At 43.0% G+C, this 17754-nt stretch overlaps 1 protein-coding gene across 3 annotated transcripts in view; it reads left to right on the forward strand.

Moving 5' to 3' along the window:
- SMOC1 (SPARC related modular calcium binding 1) overlaps positions 1-17754 on the forward strand; it is a 613105-nt gene that overhangs the window by 401158 nt on the left and 194193 nt on the right. For all 3 annotated transcript variants that reach the window (XM_069208815.1, XM_069208816.1, XM_069208818.1), the window contains exon 8: positions 9101-9293. In XM_069208815.1, the coding sequence (XP_069064916.1) occupies positions 9101-9293 (193 nt within the window). The remainder of the gene's footprint in view (positions 1-9100; positions 9294-17754) is intronic.

Genomic DNA, 17754 nt, shown 5'->3' on the forward strand with positions numbered 1-17754 from the left:
AAGGTTTTTACCCATTCTGTGTCTATGGGGAAAAAGTGTTCGTACATATGGCCCTTAAATCCTAGATGTATATGTTCAACAAGCTTAAACAGCAAAAGAAAACATGTTATCACGTTCATTGTTTCACACCATAGAGAAGCATTTACTGAGGTTGTCATGAGCTGAATTTTCAGGATTATTGCGAATGTCCATGTTGTGGTGGTGGAGAAAGCTGGAGATCCAAGAAATGCTTCAGGCAAACATGACTGGTAGCGGTGATGGGACACAGTTCAAAAGGCCACGAAACTCATAACAGAACTGTGCTTGAGAAGAGCGATGTTAAATCTAATTGTGGTGGGCAATCCGCATTTGTTCCAATTCTAGCCTTTTTAGCACTCCATGATCCCTGTACTTTGTAACATAGGTGATGCCACACAGAACAGTTGCTTTTTGTGCTGAAGAACATGCAACAGTGACATCAAGTGGTTATACATGAGAACACATGCTATAGTTCGTGGGCCGATTCACATATATTTATTCTCTTCTTTCTATTTTAGAATTTTATTATTATAATCCGTAGGTCTCTTCGGACATTATTGACATAAGGTAAACATTTGTGAGATAGGCAGGTTAGGTTAGTAAGGATTATAATAATAAAACACTAAAATACAATTACAGAATCGCTTAGTTTCTACCTCAAATAAATGGAATAACCTGAATATTACTTTGAAACTAAAATACCTACATTAGTTTGGACTAGTAGTATTAGACACCTAGCCTGCCACTTGCCTGTAGGCTTCCAGTTCCTGATTGTTCCAGACTGATCCAGTGACACCGCAGCTGCTTGGATTTTACTGCTGGGGTTTTCCAGACCGGATTTTCCCACCAACAGAAGCCCCGCCTAACACAGGACCTACTTAATGCAGGCCAACGCACAACTGCACAGTGGACACACACAGCAGGCACGCAAAAGGCAAGCCCATCTTCGCCCATTCGTGCCTGGACTGCGCCCAGCGCCATGACCCCGATCCTCTCTTCCCCTACGCCGTCACAAACTCTACAACCTCAACCCCAGACGCCACAACAAACACTGCCACCAAGCCAACATACACTTAACGTTAGGACCTTTCACCTGCACCCACCACCACTTCATCTGTCACAGCACACACACCAGCTCCCAACCAGCCCCACGCCAAACACATCACAGACACCACCTGAACAAAAACACCAAAATGCATGCGCTCTTCTCAACACAGTCACTATGCAAGCATTCTACTGAATCATGGGACCTCATCGCCACCTTGGCAGCTGAATTAGTCTACCTCACTGAGACCTGGCTAAATCCCACATCCGCCCCAAGACATTTCAACAGCAATCCCTGACGGGTATACAAACACTCACCAGGACCGCACCAACAAGTTGGGAGTGTAAACAATCACTCACCAGGACCGCACCAACAAGCTGGGAGGTGTAACAGCCATCATTCACAAAGAGACATTACAGTGCACTACCACCACCCCCATGGAACTTCTCAACTTCAAGCTCCACACGAATGACAAATCAAGCATCAGAAGCCAGGCCCGCACTCCAGCTTCTGCAACACCATTGCAGACTTTATTGCACCCCGAGCCTTTGATTCCAAGGACTACATCTTCCTCGGCAACCTAAATTTCAACATTGACGACCCCAATGACAACAACACAGCACACCTCCTCAACAGTATGAGCAGCCTTGGATTGACCCAGATCATCCACAAACCAACACACACCGCATGACACATGCTGGACCCTATTTTCACCTCCAGCAACCGCATCAAATACAGTCAAGTCACAGAACTCACGTGGCCCAATCACCCCATCGTCCACTTGTGTATCTCCAGCCCCGGCACCTCCACCCCCAAGATGACTGGCACCCCATCCCCAGCCAGAGGCAGAACAAAATCTCAGAGACCAGCTGAGCAGATGTTCTCAACACCTCCAGCCCCACTACTACCACCAACCTCGAACAGGGAGTGAAATACTTCAACACCTGGATCACCAATTGCACCGAGAGCATCATCCCCATCAAGAGTAACATCCAGAGAAAATCCTCCAAAAAGGCTAGCTGGTACACCCAAGAACTCAGAACAGTGGAATGAGACAGCAAACAGCTGGAGAGGAGATAGCATGCCAACAAGGATAACTTCCAACAGAGCAGCCTTCAAGACCTCCCTCGACCACTGCCACTGCCTGCTGAGGACAACAAAGAAGACAGCCCTTGCTGCACACATCAAAACCAGTGCGAACAACACCAAGGAACTTTTCAACATTGTAAGGAAATCTCCAACTTGGCTGCCAGTGGAGACAACATCACACCCTCACAGGAGCTGTGCAACAACTTCGCCCACTTCTTCCACAAGGTCACAACCATATACAGAAACGTAAAACCCCAACCCATACCTATGGACTTCCTCAACTGATATGCCACCACCATAACCAATACAAACCACACATTGACCACCTGGAACATCCTCTCCACCCTTGACATCACCTTCACCATGACATCCATCCATTCGTGAACTCCCACAGACCTATGCCCGCATCACATGTTCAACCTTGGAAACCAAAGGATTGGCCTGGAACTCACCACCCTGCTCAACACCTCTATCACGACCGCAACATTTCCCGATGCCTGGAAACACGCCAAAGTCAGACAACTACTCAAAAATCCTTTAGCTGATCCCAATGAACCCAAAAGCTACTGGCCAGTCTCCCTGCTCCCATCGAAGGTACTGGAAAGATCATCAACAAGCAACTCATGACATACATGGAGCAGAACCAGCTACTTAACGCCTCCCAATCCGGTTTCCGCAGCAATCACAGCACCAACACAGCCCTGATCGCAGACTGAACTTTCCTCAACTGAGGAGAAACATCAGCTTTGACCCTCCTCGACCTCTTGGCAGCCTTCAACACTGTATCCCACCACAAGCTGATCGAAAGAATCCACCACATCGGCATCCAAGGGGACGTGCTCAGATGGATCACCTCCTTCCTCACCAAAAGAACCCAGAGGATCCACCTCCCACCTTTAACTTCTGAACCCAAGGAAACACCTGCGGTGTCCTCCAGGGCTCGTCCCTCAACCCTACACTTTAAAACGCATATATTACCCTGCTTGCCAACATCGTCAGATCCCACAGTCTCAACATAATTTCCTACACTTATGAAACACAATTATTTCTCTCATTCACCAATAACCCCTCCACCACCAGAACCTACTTCTACAGATGCATTACAAGCATCACGGACTGGGTGAAGAACAACTGCCTACAGCTGAACACAGACAAGACAGAAGTACTAATCTTCGGGAACAACAGCAACACATGGAACTTCCCCTGGTGACCATCAGACCTAGGACCTGCACCCATTTCCTGCGACCACAACAGAAACATCAGAATCATCACTGGCAACAAGTTTATCATGCAATCACAGATCAACGCTGTCTCCTCTGCCTGCTTCCTCACTTTGCACATGCTACATAAGCTCTTCAAGTGGCTACCCCTACACATGAGACTCACATGACAGAGGCCCTCATCACCAGCCAACTTGACTACTGCAACACCCTCTGCATAGAAATTGCCGCACACCTCCTCCAAAGACTTCAGACTATATAGAACGCCACAGCCAGACTCTTCCTTTCCCTATGAACCCATATCACACACCACCTCAGGCAACTTGACTGGCTCGCTGCACAGAAGAGATGCCAATTCAAGCTGCTAACCCACAGAACCAAAGACCTGCGCACTTTAGCCACCACCTGCACCAACCGTTAAGACTATGCTCTGCCTCCCTTTCACTTGCCCATACTCCTCACATCTACCAAAGCAGAAGTGGAGGATGCTCCTTCTCCCACACTGCACCAAAAACCTGGAACCGCCTCCCCACGCACCTTCGGACCATCATCTTACTTCCGAAATTCTTAATGGACCCAAGGCTGGTCGAATAAGCCCTAGGGACATGCAAAAGCCTGGATTCACTATCAGGTGATTAGTCACGTTTTATAAATCCTGATTGATTGAGGTGGCCATACCCTTATTCACTGCTCTAAATTCTTCTGTGGGTGTTCAGGAGTGTGTGTTTTGTATAGGCATCCCCCTGCCCAAACCCATCCTTAAATTGCCCTCAACCCCACCTATTTTTTTAGTAATTATTCCCAATTTTCTCACCATTCACCCTGGTTCCTCTCATATTTATCAGAAAAAAGTATACTTACCAGGGTGGAGACTGCCACTCAGAAAAGTTAAGAAAGGCAGTTGGTTTGTGAATTGCATTTGTTGTTCAACAATAGCACTACTTTACATACTACAAATTTGAGATTGTGAATCGGGCTCCTTAAGCAAATGAAACAAACACCTATGGTTAAAATAAAACCACACCTATCTATAAGATGGCACTGAGGGTTTAGAACATATTAAATAGGGCTTGGGATATATTTCATGGCAGAGGGATCTCCAGACACAGTGTGTGTACTATGTGTTGTTTGGATTTTATAAAGAGCAACAAATTCTGCAAGGTATTCTGCACTATCGAAATAGCAATCAGCAAGAAAGCAAATGTAAAAAATCCCGGTTTCTAGTCTTTTTTTCTGAAAATGGTGGGGTTTGTGATGGAGCGAAAATTTACAGGAAGAGACTTCCAATGCTTGCTGGCCAGATAATCAAATGAACATCTGTCAAGGTGGCTGTGTTTACCAGGTTGAATGCATATTTTTTCTAGAAGCTGATGAGATTAAAGATTGGGAAGGGAGATAGAGACAAAATGTGACTTCTGTAGAGAGAGGGAGAGGTCCTTTCTTGCTGAAAGTTCTGTGGATCAGACATAGCAATTTAAACAAGGAGCAGTTCTGGTCTAGGAGCAAGTTCCTGGGGGAAAAACTGAGCATTAGCTTAGCTGCGGCATTCAGATCCACCACAGTGGGGTAGGATGAAGTTTAGAAGTGATGAGATCTTGGACTGCTGTTTTATGAGCACAAACTAAGAATCTTTCTACCCACCGTGAGCAGGGAGAGGCAGATGGAATAAACTTGATTAATTTGTTTGGAGAAAAGAAGATGGTGATCCACAAGAAAACCAAGGTTTCTAGCTGACTCATTGGCTAGCAGCAAAGGACCCAGTTTCAACCACTGGATAGAAGATTTGTCAAAAACTAGAGTTCTAGTTTTGTTGCAGTTAAGTTTGATACAGCTTGTATTCAGTTAGTGATCGTGGTCATGCAGTGACAGAACTTGGAATGGATTGTGAAGAGGTTCTCTGAGATGGAATATAAGATTTGTGTGTCGTCTGCGTATGTCATGGCATCAATACGAAAGCAATGCACAACAGATATCAGTCGGGCAATCTAAATGCTGATCAATGTGGAGCTCAGGGAGGGGCGCTGGGATGTCCATAGCCTTGTAACAGTAGGGAGGAAGCGATACTGTGACTTCTGCAGAAAGAAAAGAACATCGGCACTTTAGTGCAGCTCTGCAGTTGTCCAGATTCAATAAGCTCAAGATCACGGTAGTACAGAGACTTTATCAAAAGTGCTCGGAATGTGAAGTAAGGCCTGACCCGCAGAGTTGCCGTGGTCTAAAAGTATCTTTAAGCCAGTGACAAAAAGTAGAGCTGTTTTAGTGATGTGGCCCGAGTGAAACCTCCATTGGGCTGGATCTAGTATGCCGTTGGGTTCCCACAAATGCAAAAGCTGTCTGTTTTCAATAGTACTTTTAATGAAAAGGTTAACAATGAAATGGGCTGGTAGTTACTGATGTTATTATGGGACGCTGAGGGATTCCTAAGCAAAGCAAGGACATATGCAGGTTTCCTGGAGTTTGATGCTAGTATGGGGGGAAAGACTTCACCAGCCATTCAGAGCCCGACACAGGGTGACGGCAAAAATGTCAAAAATATAGGCTGAACAAGGGTCCGGGGGAGACCTAGAGTTCTGTAGATCTAACAAAGCCCTAAGCTTCCTGCATCTTGTGTGGAATGAGGAGAGACAGTATGTTTACGCTGTTTGCATCTGGGAAATGCTGGGGGCTGATAGCAACGCTGGTGGTCAGCCTTGTTAGCCAATGCCTCTAGCCAGCTGAATCACATTCGCCAATAGCTGAAAGGGGTTGCCCAAAAGCTCCTTTATGTATTCTGTATATGCATGTTTCAGTATGTGTATGTTGTGCTGTGCAGTGTGTGATGAATAAGACAGCTAAAGCTTTATGTGGCAAGACCTAACAAGCCTTTTCATCTTCCCATCGAAGCAGACCCCGCACTGAAAATGCAGGCATTGCTGCATGTGCACCGGAAGAGGGCAGAGACGGGTCAGGCTGCAACCTGGTCAAGAACAGTCACCGGACCTGAATCTTGACAGTTACACTATATGCCAACACGTGACTTGTTTAGCCCAGGGTCGTACCTTCCGCAAGGAGGGATTGGGGTGGGAACCCTCCAAATAAATATGGCCGGCCTGGAAGCCTTGAGTTGGGTCTGCTGTCTGTATTTCGGTTTCCTGCGTTGTGAGCCAAAAATGGAAGAAAGACAAAACATTGACCTCTTATGTAAATGGGAGAGAGAGGGAGACCCATCCAGTGGTTGAATTTCAAAATACGAAACCAGATAACCTGCAATCAATACTGGCTTCCCTACTTGTCCAAATTGTGTGATCACAGGCAAATATTTTATTTCAGAGCCTGCTTTTTTATTATGGTATAAGAGAGCACTTTTAAATACTTGAAATCTGCATTTTCCTCTTATATTTGAATTAATAGTCTGTAATGTTGTTTGTTTATAATAAGAATCTAGGCCACTTTTAGGGTTTACATAGCTATTGACTTGCCTCTTCATTCACTAATGGCATTGTCTGCTGGGAGCGAGTTATGAATGTCTCTAAAACTATCTCGTTTGCTGTCTATCTTTGCAGTGAAATAACCTCATGTACTAAGGTGAGACGCTTCCTTCCACATGTTAAAGAAATACACTTCTTTGATTTTGAAGAGATTGTACATATTTGTACGGTATGTGTGTTGCACCATACACATGCCAAATATTGGCTCGTACACAGACTCTCAGAGCCACACCCTTGACTCAGCTGTGGCCCCCTCACCTATTTGCGAACTGTGCTTAATATGTGGGTCTGACAGTCATTTGATAAAATGATTTGTAAAAGAGAAGAACTAGATACAAAGAACTGGCACATGCACCAATTTCACAAAATCTATCAACAACTTTTACGTTAAGGCTTCTGGTAGCAAACGAAAAAGAATGTGTTCCATGAAAATACGTTTTAAATAAGTGACCCCTGTGCAGTGACTCCAGGCCACTGTGTTGTATGTGACCATATTCATGAGTTCCCAGGTAGAACTACAAGGCCAAGGTGGGACGGGCTGGGATAGGCTGGTGAGTACTTTAATCGGAGGTGTTTGGGATGTGACACCCCTCAAATGCATTCTTGGTTTGGTATTTGCTTCTGAGGCCCCTGCGTCGAGTCTACTCTGTCTCTCTATGTTGCTCTGATTTTCAAAACTATATACAGAACTTGACATGCACTGCATGCAGCAGATGTAAGGAGCCCATTAACTTCACGTTTTTACATTTTATTTTCTATAGTTTCCTAGATGAATGGAACAATGGCTTTTGATTGAACATGTTAAAAATCTATAGCTATATGCTTTCAGTTTTGTCTTTTTATCCAATATCACATTACAAATTGAGACCTGTAGTTTCACTTTTCCAAACAGAAGTTTGAAAAACCCAATATGCAAAGTGATATTAGCTATATTTTAAACAAGAATTGGCAAAGCTAAGACGTCTAGAATTGGCTGTCAAGCTATCTTCTTAGCAATACTTGTTTCCTTTAAATATTTTTTGTAAAGAATAGCAAAAACAATAGAATGATTTCACCAGTGAGTATGTACACAAAATCCATACCAAAAGTTGAATGGTTTAGCAATAAAGGTTTATGAAAAACATTCTAATTTGCCACCCGAGCATGCATGCGCACACATGAGCAGCCATTTGGAGTGGTTTTTGATAGACTTTACAAAACAATTTTAGAGATGGCCATCCAATCATGTACATGCATGGCTACTGTCTTGGAATTTGTTTTTGTAACTAGTATGAAAAACACTCTAAGGTGGCTGCTGTGTTTGTGCAACTGCAGCAGCAATATAGAAATGTTTTATTATAGTTTTATTATAGTTTAAACAAAATTATTCAAAGACGAACACCAATGTTTGCTTGCACATGCACACACGTGAATGCATGGGTAGTAATCTTGGATTTTTTATTTGTGAAGTACAACAAATATCATATATATATATATATATATATATATATATATACACACAACCACTGGAAATGTCAGTTTAAACATAACATTTTAAAATAAAAAAACAATAAAACTCAGCAGTTATAATAACAGGGTTGTTGTCAATGATGTAGTTCATTTGGTATCTGTAATATTATCAGTGATGCCACAGAACATGTCATGAGTGTTGCAATATGTGAGGTCAGAAGCAGTGCATGGTGAGGGTGTGAGTCTTATAGTTACTTAAAATAACTGGAACTCTGTAGCTGTTGCATGTCAGTGTTTTCTTTTAGCTTAAAAACATAAGTTTAAACTGACATTATAACCTAACTATAATGTCGCTTTAACTTTTGTTTTTTTCAGTGAATTTCTGAAGTTTGTTTTAATGCAAAGTAAGATATTATTACCATACTTAACTATAAGATCGTTTCAGCCTTTGTTTGTTCAGTGTAACATACAGGACGATTTTATTACCATACCTAAGGCGAACTCCCTGCTTCCCACGGTCTTCTGGTTGACTGCTACGGGAAGAACATACTAGTGATTAATTTAAGAACTTCCCAGTGGCAGGCTCTATGACATATTAATTTGAAGTAGATTTTCTTTAGTACTGTCAACCAATATAAACTTTGCAGTGGAGTGGAAGCTCCTCTCTCAACTTCTTCAATAAATATATATATATATATATATATATAGTATCAGGCTATATGTGATTATTAACAGCACAGATAAATGGTTTCTTAGACCACCATTTCCACATAAAGGAATTTTCTTCCATCTCTGTCACCATCTTTTTTCAGAGAAAATTTACTCCTGTGATCATGAAAGGCAAAGAGCCCTGGACGAGGTAAAGGAGACACCGAGGGAAGGTACAGTCATCCCAGAATGTGGTCAAGGCGGTCTCTACAAACCTGTGCAATGCCACCAATCCACAGGGTACTGCTGGTGTGTCCTTGTAGACACTGGACGCCCTGTGCCTGGAACTTCAACTCGGTAAGAATGTATTTTTATTACACTTGGATGGAAGCTTAAATGGACAGTTTCTGTTATGCTTGTTTCACAGTTGTCCCTAATGTCACATGTCCTCTCTACAAAAGAAAGTCTGTATTCAAATCAGATCTGCAGTCATGTTTGGAAGACAAAAGTTACAAACAGCAGTCCTTTGCCTAGGCTCAAGTATTCCAGGACTCCATTCCAGAAGCCAGGTGGTCTTAGCGTACCATGCCACTACATCCCGCAAACATGGCCCAAGATTAGACAATTTAGACCAGGTTACAAGCTGAGGACTAAGGGCCTGATTTACAGTTTGGTGGATGGGTTAGCCCGCCACAAACATGACAGATATCTCATCAGCCGTATTACAATTCCCATAGGATATAATGGGATTGTAATACACGGACGGGATATCCGCTATGTTTGTGACAGAGTAACCCCATCACCCAAACTCTAAATAAGGACCTAAGTTATGAGTCCCTTGAGACCAGCAGTTTGCACAACCTTCAGAATTACAAGCGTATGATAATTCACACGTCTCAGTTTTCCCTTGATAGTGCCAAATTATGGGTGCCTCATAGTGATAAATTGAATTTATCACTCCAGATAAAATCTTATATCTAATATCTATGGGTTTGAACTTTATTGGGTGCAATAAATTTCACCCATCATTTGTTTTGCACTGAAAATGGAACATAACTTAAAGACTTTGGTGCTAACTGCACCAAAATCCCTCTTCCCCCTATTTATGGGGCTTTTTTATTAAATTTCGGTAGGTTTGAGCTGCCGAAATTTAACAGCAGGTTTGAAATTTACTGCACCTCCTAATTACGAGGCAGGATAAACACTGCACCACCAAAAATTGTGATCTCTGAATAATCAAGTGTTCACATGATTATTGTTGCAGTTTTCTGGAGTACTCGTAATCAAACTTTTAAATTCCAGCAGATCACGCCTGCCAAAAGGTATTGAAGGAAAAGGCCTGGAAAAAATGCAAAACATTCGGAATTTGGAGTGGTAAATACAGATTCTGCATTTTATGCTTTATTTTCCCTTTTTAAAATTAAATAGGAGGTATTTATCACAACCGACACAAACTGCAAAGTGGGATACCGGTATTTTTCAGCTCAGGTAAATACCCCACCCTACTCCACACAACTTATAATCAGAGTCCCAGCCTGGTCTACTACTAGTCTATGTTTTATTTCCCCCATTACCATTTGAAGCTGGTGGAGCAGGAAGGCAGGACTGGATTTACAAAAGCGTAAAGATGGGCCCTCTCAAATGCAACAAACGTTAGTAACGGATGAGGTTTCTGCCTGCATTGGGTTTTCTCTCCAATAAAAACATCCCTCCTAAACGTGGCTGGTAGGACTACTGACAGTCAGTAGTTTTACCTACCACCAGGCAAGAGGGGCTTCTTCTTGCATAATGAGGACCTTCATTAAAAGGCTCCTCGCTTTCTATCATCATCAGTTGTGCAGAAAGTAAAGGTATGCATATTTGTCATGCACTTTCTTTGGATGCTCAACATAGGAGCTCATTAACATAGGGACCAAATGCAGTCAGGTTTGTGGTAGATGCACAATATAGGGTATCAAACTCACTAAAGTGTTGTCAAATTGGTACAGAAAACGACCGCACAGTTGTCATCACTTGTCCTTCTCGATAGAAAACAATTTCTGTCAATGACTTATAGTCACTCTTTACTTCTCAGATTATAAACTGGGCACACATTTAGCCTTTCCCTTTTTAATGTGAACCTTGTGCTACTAAAACCATCCATACCTAAAAGATGGTCCTTGTGTATACACTAAGGCCTCTACCACAAGTAAGGCACACTAAAATTAGGAGATGGTGTTAGACCTGACAGCCTTAGGGTGGTCACCTCTAATTATTTCCTGCCTCCCTCCATTTTTTAGATACTGTTGTTGCTGGTTTTAGGACTCTGCGCACTTTACCACTGCTAACCACTGCTAAAGTGTATATGCTCTATCCCTTTAAACATGATAACATTGGATCATATCCAATTGGACTATTTAATTGACTTATAAGTCCCTGGTAAAGTGCACTATTTGTGCCCAGGGCATAGATTAAATGCTACTAGTGGGCTTTCAGAACTGATTGTGCTACCCACTTAAGTAGCCCCTTAACCATGTCTCAGGCCTGCCATTGTAAGGCCTGTGTGTGCAGTTTCACTGCCTATTCGACTTGACATTTAAAAGTACTTTCCAAGCCTAAAACTCCCCTTTTTCTACATATAAGTCACCCCTGAGGTGTGCCCTAGGTAACCCATAGGGCAGGGTGCTGTGTAGACAAAAAGTTGGACATGTACGTGTGTAGTTTACATGTCCTGGTAGTGTAAAACGCCTAAATTCGTTTTTACACTGCTGTGAGGCCTGCTCCCTTCATAGGCTAACATTGGAGCTACCCTCACACACTGTTTGAGTGGTAGCTGCTGATCTGAAAGGAGTAGGAAGGTCATATTTAGAATGCCCAGAATGTGGATACAAAATCCTGCTGACTGGTAAAGTTGGATTTAATATTACTATTTTTTAAATGCCACTTTTAGAAAGTGAGCATTTCTCTGCACTTAAATCCTTCTGTGCTTTACAGTCCACGTCTGGCTGGGTTCAGTTGACAGCTCCCTTGTGCATTCACTCGGACACACCCCTAACACAGGATACTCAGCCTCACTTGCATACATCTGCATTTTGAATGGGCTGGCAGGGTGGAGGGCCTGACACTTGCATGTCAAAGGACAAAGGCCTGCCCTCACACAAAGAACTGCCACACCCTATACTGGGACCCTGGCAGACAGGATTGAACTGAAAGGGGGCCTTGTGCTCTTCTAAGCCACTCTTTGAAGTCCCCCCTACTTCAAAGGCACATTTGGGTATTTAAACAGGGCCTCTGCCCCTACACTTCTGCGGTAGGCACTGTACCTGACAAGACACTTCCTGGAGAAGAGAACCTGAACCACACCCTGCATCCTGCCAAGAAGAACTGCCTAGCTGCCCAAAGGACTCTCACCTGTCTGCTTTCTGTGAAGGACTGCTGCCTTGCTGCTCTCTGGCTGTGGTGAGAAGGGCTCTCCAAGGGTTTGGATAGAGCTTGCCTCCTGTTCCCTGAAGTCTCAGGACCAAAAAGACAACATCTCTACAAGAAGGATTCCTTGTGCTGCGAAAATCGATGCACAGCCTTCCAGAAACGACGCACAGCCTGCAACGTGGTAAAAAATTCACTGCACACCGAACCGGAACGACGCAGCCTGATTTCAAACGAGAAGATCGACACAGCGCCAGCGAAGCGACCGGAAATTCGACGTACGACCCACTGGATCGACACACAGCCCGACTTCTAGAGAGGAATCGATTCAGCGCCTGCCATGCAGTAGAAATTTCCACGCAACACCCACCAGATCGATGCACCCCTGTGACTTCGTCCTGTCAGCGCTGGAAATCCACGCATCGTCCCCGGGGCGTCCGAAAACCCTTCAACCCCGAAGAGGATCCATGGCCAAGCGCCAGAAATCAACACACAGCCTTCCCTGCGTGAAAACTAAACGACGCATCGCCATGTGCGGCCCGATAAATCGACACACACATCCTTGTTTTCCACGCATCTCCTACTGTGCGGTTCTTTGCGGAGATTTTGAACACAAACTAGGTACTTTGTGCTTGAAAGAGACATTTATTGCTTTTAAAAGACTAAAGACACTTTATATCACTTTTACAGTGATACCTCAACATATACTTATTGCATCTTAATCGTTTTGACCTGCATTTTATCAGATAAATATTATATATTTTCTAAACACTGTGTGGTGTATTTTTGTGGCGCTATACTGTATTATTGCATGGTTTGTTGCACAAATACTTTATTCATTGCCTTCTAATTTAAGCCTGACTGCTCATTGCCAAGCTACCAGAGGGTGGGCACAGGATAATTTGGATTGTGTGTTACTTACCCTGACTAGAGCGAGGGTCCTTGCTTGGACAGGGGGGTAACCTGACTGCCAACCAAAGACCCCATTTCTAACAGATGGCTTAGTGCATTAATTTCTCAGCGTCCAGTAATAATTTTTTCTACAAACATTTTTTTGCATTTGCAGCCAGTTTTACCATATGTGGACTTATCATTTGGTAAATCTGGATAAAAATACGCATTCAGAAATATCATATGCAGAAAACTAATTTCCCTGCTACTAGAAGATAAATGGAAAGAAGACATCCATGAGGAATACTACCTGAAGCATTTGCCTAATCAGAGAGATGGATACCACTGTAAAATATGAATTCAAACATGTCAGACCAACTTGATCAGGTGCCTTATGTAAGACTACTGTTCAATACATAGAACCCTTAGGCTCATTCCTAAGACAATCAATTATCCATCCTTTCATCTGTATATTGAAAACAACCAGCTGTATTTAAAACCCTAATCTCTGGAGGACATAACCAGCCTGGCAAAGACAGTAAAAGATCGTAATCCTTGGGAACACTTCACAATCTTAAACTGAACCCCTAGAAAACTGAATTCTTTCTATTCTCCCTGACACAAAACAGCACCCCAGTCTGAGCTTCGCTTGATGCCGCCAGTTTACTCAACTGCCATGGTGCTGAGAATTTCATGGTGCTGAAAAATGTGGTTTAGAGGATTAAGGTTTCAGTATTTTGGTGAGCTATTTGGTTTTTCACTGATGTGTTGTAGATGTTGAAGAGTGTGATTACATCTGATTCTGTGTGGGTGGTTGATGATATATTTTTGGAAGGCATTCTTGGAGAGATATTTGAGGTAGTGGAATTATTAATTTTCTCTCTTTGGTTAGCCTCAGTGTAGTGTGGAGGCCAGAGGTACCTCAGATCAAGGGGTACTGAATGCCAGCAATGGGTTGTGAGTGATGCAAACAGTATAGGGTTGTGGGGTTGGAGACATCCTGCTCTATGTCCAGGGTGTTCAAGGAGTGTAAAATGGGATTCATTCATATTCATGGTGCTGGAGATGCTGTGTAGATTGAATTCTCTGAGGAAGATAGGAAGAAAATGCTGCATGGAGAATGAGGTAATGATGTTTGAGAGTTGATTTTAGTTCTGTTGGGGGCTGTAGCTCAGGTTGAAGAAGGGTGTCTGTGATACATGGAGACTAAAGTGACACAGGAGGAGCTTGAATGACCTGATATAAGTTGAACTTTTGAGAGTACAGAGCCAACAGTATTTGTGCATGATGACTTGTCCATCTCCTACCTTGTGGGTATAGTTTGTGTGTTGGATGTTGGAGGCTACAGGAATGAGGATGTCTAAAATGTGGGTGAGAACGGTTACTATTTGATGCATAATGTATTTAGGCTGTGATCAGTGATGGCATCAGCTTTGTCAAGAGAACAGGTGACCACAGAATGAGCATCAAGTTTGATAATACGTGTTGTTGGAGGAGAGTTGTTGCTAGTGAGTGTAACTTAGATGAGGTTTTTCGTGTTATTTGTCCAGGAATGGTGCCTATGTTTGCATGGTTTGTGTATGATTGTCGGTTTATGGGCTGGTGCAATGTGTGCGAGGTACATGTTTCTGCTTGCTCATCTAAGGAAGGAGCGAAGTATCAGTTTTAGGCACTTCCTAGTGCAAACAGGCCTAGTTGTCCACCTTTCAAGTAATCACTGATATCTGAGCCCTCTTATGCATTCTTTGAAATTGATATTAGTTGGTTAAGTAGACAAATCCACTGCACCATCTTACAAATGAATTGAAATCTGCTTCAGTTGGACAGATAGCATAATCATCTGTTCCCTGACTTGTATACATTGAATTATTTCGTAGTTTTTCAGTTGTACATCTAAACTGCCCGTTCGCTTGAGGAGAATTCCCAGGTTAAAATTCCTACATCATATCATCCTTAGGGTGTTAGACTGTCAGAGGGTGCATACTCCTCTTGAATAAGAATTCCCTCTACAAAATGCAGGATTTTCCATTATCTCCCAAATCTAAATCAAGCCCCAATAAAGCATGGATATTTCAACTCCTGGTATCAAAAGAACCATTCAGTTCTGCAGTGAATGGGGAATCTTGAATCTTGGATCCAGTGCATTACTCTAGCTATCGGTCTACTGTCATTTTCTAAGCTCAGTGTGCCATCATTTTAGGAGGAAGTTCATTGGCACAGTTAGGTTATCAACGCATTCAAGGCATTCAGATACGGACGCCCTGCACAACCATAAGTGATGATCAGAACGAACACCTAACATGCTAGGAGCTCACTGGAATTCTCTACTGTGGTCAGACAATTCAGTCACTCCACCATATGAGAAATCCAGAATATGTTCGCTTGTGCCAAAATCACAGGAGAGTTAAGACTCCATCTAGGGTGAAAACCTCCAGGAATCTTTCAGTCACAGGGCTTTGAAACAAGAGGGTCAAAATTCTCATATTTGCAGGATGCGATACACATCAAGACAGACGATGAACAACGTTAGACTTTCTGACAACTTCTTCACTCCCTTTAAGAATATTGCACACATTGAGATCATTTACACATTCTAAAAATATTTCATACACTCCAAGTACTATCTCTCTAGACTACGGTAAATGGGCAGGTTATAGCTCCTTTCATGCAGAAGGCCCATGGAGATTAGATGAGATGTGTGGCATGAGCACCTTCCGTAGAATTAAACTGCTGAATGATACTTTAAAAAAGGCTAGAGTCCGGAAAAGCATGAAACTAATTTATCTCATAGATGCAACAAGTGTATGGCGTCAAGAGCCTGAAAATGATAACAAAGGCCTATCAATAGGTGCACATTGTCAAATGAAGAAGAGCATATTTAGCCAGGACTGGTAGGCACATGGAGAGTTATTTCTGAACTGTTGTTGAGCCCAAGGACCCGCCCTACCATCTGCCTCTCGTGCAGCGGCTGGCACCGTCTATTGTTTCTGTGGGCGTCACACAATATGGATACTTTGTGGCTTTTTCTATGATGTAGGGTCGGCATTGGTGGTAAAATGGAAGCGAATCAACATTGCCATGTTTATTCCTTCCCCCAACTTGTGAGACACCATCTTTTTTTCAGCAGTTCTCCCATTATTTCAGACAGTTTTGTGGGCATTTGGACTCCGGGCACTGTGAGTGCGTCATTCAGTCCCCCAATGTGTGCACTCTAATCCCTAAACTTGAGCTAAATTGGGTACACCTTATTGGCGTATTTAAGTTTCTAGCAAGACCACAGTAAGTTGGCCCAAGAAAAAGCATCAGTGACATAAAACTTAACATGTCGACTGTAGTGTAGACCTTTGCCATGTGTGGAAATCAGGGTTTCGTTCCTATCATCGTGGTTTCACTGGAAGCAGCGTAGAACACGTGCCAAATAAGCCATTACTGGCATGTAGAAAAACCTAATTTTACACATTAGGTAAGTTATCTCTAACTGGGCCTTGCAGTCCACAAGGCTGGGTGCTAAACACATAAAAAGGAGTGCAATGCTAAATATTATAGTATGTCCCTGCAGTGAGTGCCAACAAAGTGCTAATATAGGTGGATATGCTCATGTAGCTTTTTCCTATCAAGAAGCCTGCTGGTGACAAAAAAAAAACATTTTACAGAATTTAGGTTATGCAAAAATCTCAGACATCTATTCAAGCGTATTTTTCTTATTTATCAAAAATAAGGTTAAATGATGAGGTTAGATTATTGCTCGATGTAGCGTTAAGGCAACTTTTTAAAAACATGATCTTTTGCTGTGGCGAGCCTGGCAGAAGTAAATGAATTCTCCTGATTTCCCCCTGAAGTGGTAGTAAATAGCACTCTGGTAAGGCAAGAAGCAGCCTGCCCGAGAGACAACAACAGGGTGAGTTCTGCTAGCAGGAAGGACGGGTGGGTGATTGCGGACCACTTAGGTTGGAAGATGGGATGGACAAGAACAGATGGTATCACAAAGGGCCAAATCAGAAGCCTGGTTTTCCCATATGTATGTCAAAACAGGAGTTAGTGTGAAGAAGGCATTTGAAATAGGGATCCCTTCCAGACTTCTAATTTTTTGCTTCCAATTGGGGGAACCAGTTTACAACCAGTCACAAAAGGTTTGGCGGGCAGATCCTAATTCCCATAGAGCATTTCCTAGGTAGAGTTTGGGGGCTCTGGAATCCTGAAGGCAGAGTTCGGCCATCTTAAAAATAGGGTTTTGAGACAGCATACAGGCTGGCAAACAGGAATCGAGGCAGAGGCGTATCGTCTGGACTGTGGAAGTCTTTAGGGTTTAGATCGGGGTTGTCTCCAAACACTGATAAGTGTATAGTATAGAAAATGACACCCCAACACCAGTATATCAGCATACAATTGGAGGACTTAAAAAAATACTGAAAGACCCAGGAGAAGACATCTGCCTGCTTAGAGCAGACTGAACCCGCCCCTTCTCCTTGTGTATAAGGCTCCGGAAGTGCTCTTTAACACACGTTTGTGTCATCTTTGTTAG

This window comes from Pleurodeles waltl, chromosome 9 (genome assembly GCF_031143425.1).
Source record: "Pleurodeles waltl isolate 20211129_DDA chromosome 9, aPleWal1.hap1.20221129, whole genome shotgun sequence".
NCBI classification, from domain to species: Eukaryota; Metazoa; Chordata; class Amphibia; order Caudata; family Salamandridae; genus Pleurodeles; species Pleurodeles waltl.